Here is a 3,843-nt window from a genome sequence, read left to right as displayed (position 1 = left end):
AAAATGGGCCAAGGCAGTTTCTTTATTTTTTAACCAATGACCTTCCTCCATCATCCCAGCTCCGAGGTCCAACCCTTGGGCTTTCTTCCTCTCCTGCCTTCCTTCTGTATCACCTATTTCTGTGTCCTGTGACTCTCGGGCTTGGTTTCTTGGTGAGCAAGCCAGGAATCCTAAATTCCTGTCTACTGTGGATCCTGCTCAGTTCGGTGCTCTTCTTCCAGTGTGCAGTATGAGAAAGGACAGCTCAGAGGAAATGGCTTTGCCCTTCATTCTGGACGTTTGAGTCCCCACTCTCTCCTCTGCTTCTTCTTCTGTAAGACAGCCTGGTTACCAGGGAACACACCTGGTGGAAGCCAGGAGTAGCCAACAGGTGGATAGCAGGTGACCTCCCCCCACCCCCCCCACACTCTCATCTGTTTCATGTGCTTTGTCCAAACTACTTCAAATTCTATTAGCTTAGGCCAGTGGTTCTCAACCTGTGGGTCACAACCCCCACAGGGATCACATAATCAGATAACCTGCATATCAGATATTTACATTATGATTTATAACAGTAGCAAAATTACAGTTATGAAGTAGAAACAAAATAATTTTATGGTTGGGGGTCACCACAACATGAAGAGCTGTATGAAAAGGTTCAACATTAAGAGGGTTTAGAACCACTGGCTTAGACATTAACTATTTTGTTTGTTCGTAACTATGGGTCAGAAGCTCAGACAATACTGGTTCATAAGCGTGCACCAAACACCTCAAATGGAGTAGTTCAGCTGCAGACATGCATCCAGAGCCTTTGAGTTTTATATCCATGGAGACTCTGCATGACTAGTACGGGTGGCCTCCACGTATTGTCCGGTTTCCTCCCATAGAAAGTGTACTAGCTGGCAGTTCTCCAAAGATCAGGTTCAGCACCTTTAATCCTAGCATTCGGGAGGCAGAGGCAGGCAGACCTGTGTGAATTCGAAGCCAGCCTGCTCTACAGAGTAAGTATATGAGAAACCCTGTCTCAAAGGGAAAAAAAAAGTGTTTCTGGCCAGGCAGTGATGGTGCACACCTTTAATCCTAGCACTCAGGAGGCAGAAGCAAGCGGATCTCTGTGAGTTTGAGGCCAAACTGGTCTACTGAGGGAGTTCCAGGACAGCCAGGGATATACAGAGAAACCTTGTCTTGGAACCCCACCTCCCAAAAAAAGATCAGGCTCAGAATGGACCCAGTCACCCTCAGTTCCTAGCCTCTCTGTTCAGAAGGGGAGAAGCTGGGGGCTGAAGATTTGTCAAGCTCTTCCCTCTGCTAACCCTCTTGTTTCTTCCTGTGCCTTCCCGTCTCTGCTCACAGATTTGGCTGCCATCATTGGTGCAGTAGGAGGCGGAGCCCTGTTGCTGTTTGCCCTCGTACTCATCGTCTGCTGTGTGAAAAAGAAGTAAGTGGACTCTTTCTAGCTGCTCTGATGCTTCCTTGGATCATACACACTGGATGGATGGATGGATGGATGGATGGATGGATGGATGGATGGATGGATGGATGGGCGGATGGCTGGATGATGAATGTATGCCTACATGCATGGATTTAGACATGGTCTTATATATCCCTGGCTGACTTCGAATTCCTGACCCACTTCTACCTCCTTGAGCACTAAGATAAGATTACAGGCATGTGTCACCATACCCAGCTTTGTTCATGTCAATGATGTTAGCAATAAGCTTTCTAGTTCCCTGAAAAGATCAATGTTAAATATTCTTACCAAGGGTGAATTACAGTTTCAGAGGGTGGGGAGGCATACCTGGTGGAATAAAACACACACACACACCCACACACACGCACGCACGCACGCACGCACATGCACGTGCGCTGCCACGTAACATCCTGGTTCCAGTACAAGTCCCCTGTGTTTGCTTATTAAGGTGATGGTAGCGAGAGTGATCTTAGTGGGAACCACTGCCCTCTGCTGCTTGGAGGGAAAAGAAACCTTTTGCCCTAGCTTGTTCTGCTATTGTTTCTTAAACAAGCTGTCTGTTTTGTGTTCCTCTGGGGACTGAAGACCAGTGCCAAAGGTAGCCCTAGAGTTAAGAGGAAGCAGGGCCTGGTTAACTGCCTCATCTCCTTTCCCTCAGGACAGCAGCTTCGTTGCTGAAAAGGTAAATGACTTTTAAATAAAGTCTACTTTGACATCAGACGTCATCAGTTCTCCTACGTCTGATAGAGATCCGAGAAGAGGTCTCCGTTTACTTCTAGAAAGACAATGTTTTGGGAGTGTATGAGGTGTGTGTGGTACACACGCGTGTCCTGGACATATTGCAGAGGCCAGAGGACAATATCAGGTGTCATTCTTCAAAATCAAGTTTTTTAATTTTTTTATAATTTTTATTACATTTTATTATTTGTGTACGTGTGTGTGTGTGTGTGTGTGCGCATGCATGCTCACAGGCACGTGACACAACCCATGTTTGGTGGTCAGAGGACAGTATGTGAGACTTGGTTCTCAGTAGATGGAGTCTGCTTGTTCGTTTTCTGACCGCCTAGACCCAAAATAATTACACAGAAACTATATATTAATTACAACACTGGCCAATAGCTTAGGCTTCTTATGAAGTAACTCCTACGTCTTAAATTAACTCATTTCTATTAAGTTGTGTATCGCCACGTGGCTGTGCCCTACTGGTAAAGTTCCGTCCATTGTCTGTCTCCTTCACCAGCTACACGGTGTCTCCCTTACTCCACCTTCTTTTCTCCTCTATCTCTGCTTGGAATTCCCACCTTGTTCTAGTCTGGGCTACCATAGGCCCAAAGCAGCTTCTTAAACATATTCACAGCATACAGAGGGGAATCCCACACCAGTTCTCTCTTTCCACCATGTGAGTCCTGGGAATCAAACTCGTCCCTCGCCAGGCCTGCTCAGCAGTGAGCCTGCCTGCCTGTCTCCTCCCCGGCACTGGGATTTTACATGCATGACATCAAACCCAGCTTTTTGACACGAATACTGGGGATCTGCCCTCAGCCCTCACACTTGCACGGCAGCCACTTTACCAACTCAGTCCCCAAACGTTTTTTTTCAAGTTCACTATGGCTCTAGGGAATTTCCTGATGTCCAGCGGAACTGTCTTAAAGATGTTAAGGAATGCTGGGCTTCTGGTCTGAGAAGCCTTTTCCTGTGAAATGCACATTACTACATAGGAAAGGAAGAAACTTTCTGGTCTGGAGTACACAGCATGTCCCACTCAGGTAGGAGACATGCTTTTAACCCTGAGTCCCCAGGTGCCTCGTTAGAGGAGCGATTTGGTTAAGAGGAAGAATCCAGCCGTCATACCTCCTCCAAACTCTTCCCGATTGACTTGACACTTGCCAGTACAGGAAGTCTTTCTGTGGTCTCAGCTGCACAAGGCTGCTGTCTGATGGGCTTCTGTGAAGCCTGTGCCCCTTATTGTATGTGTGCGCACGTGTGCGGGGCAGGTCCTGCAAGGACAAGGGGAATTAGTGACGCTGAACTTGTTCCTGCTGTGGGTGCTTGCTGCGGGTCTCCTTGGCACTAGGACCCATGCATGTAACATACTGGGGATAAACCAGGAGCAAGACAGTCGTTTCTACGATTCATGGGTCGAGGGAAAAGCCAGGCACTGTGAGAACATGTGGGAGGGACATCTGCGGAGGCCTCATGCGAGAGTCCGGGGAACTGGGCAATGCCAGATGGATTCTTACCTCAGGAAAGCCCAGCCCAGGATTAGTGACCTGCCAGACATTATGCTAACTGGACTGACCGCCTCCTTGAGTCAGCTATTGTCTGAGACCTGGCTGCTTTGTTCACTGAAGGCAAAGCTGTGTGCCCAAGGCAGATGTGCCAACAACTGTCCA

The 3,843-nt window shown here is 47.9% G+C and overlaps 1 protein-coding gene across 1 annotated transcript in view; it reads left to right on the top strand.

The window, feature by feature from the left end:
• Cdcp1 (CUB domain containing protein 1) overlaps positions 1 to 3,843 on the top strand; it is a 41,614-nt gene that overhangs the window by 36,708 nt on the left and 1,063 nt on the right. Inside the window, exon 8 of the mRNA XM_005348221.2 lies at positions 1,333 to 1,417. Within this exon, the coding sequence (XP_005348278.1) occupies positions 1,333 to 1,417 (85 nt within the window). The remainder of the gene's footprint in view (positions 1 to 1,332; positions 1,418 to 3,843) is intronic.

Source organism: Microtus ochrogaster, chromosome 5 (genome assembly GCF_000317375.1).
Source record: "Microtus ochrogaster isolate Prairie Vole_2 chromosome 5, MicOch1.0, whole genome shotgun sequence".
Classification (NCBI taxonomy): Eukaryota; Metazoa; Chordata; class Mammalia; order Rodentia; family Cricetidae; genus Microtus; species Microtus ochrogaster.
This window is presented reverse-complemented; position numbering and strand designations above follow the sequence as displayed.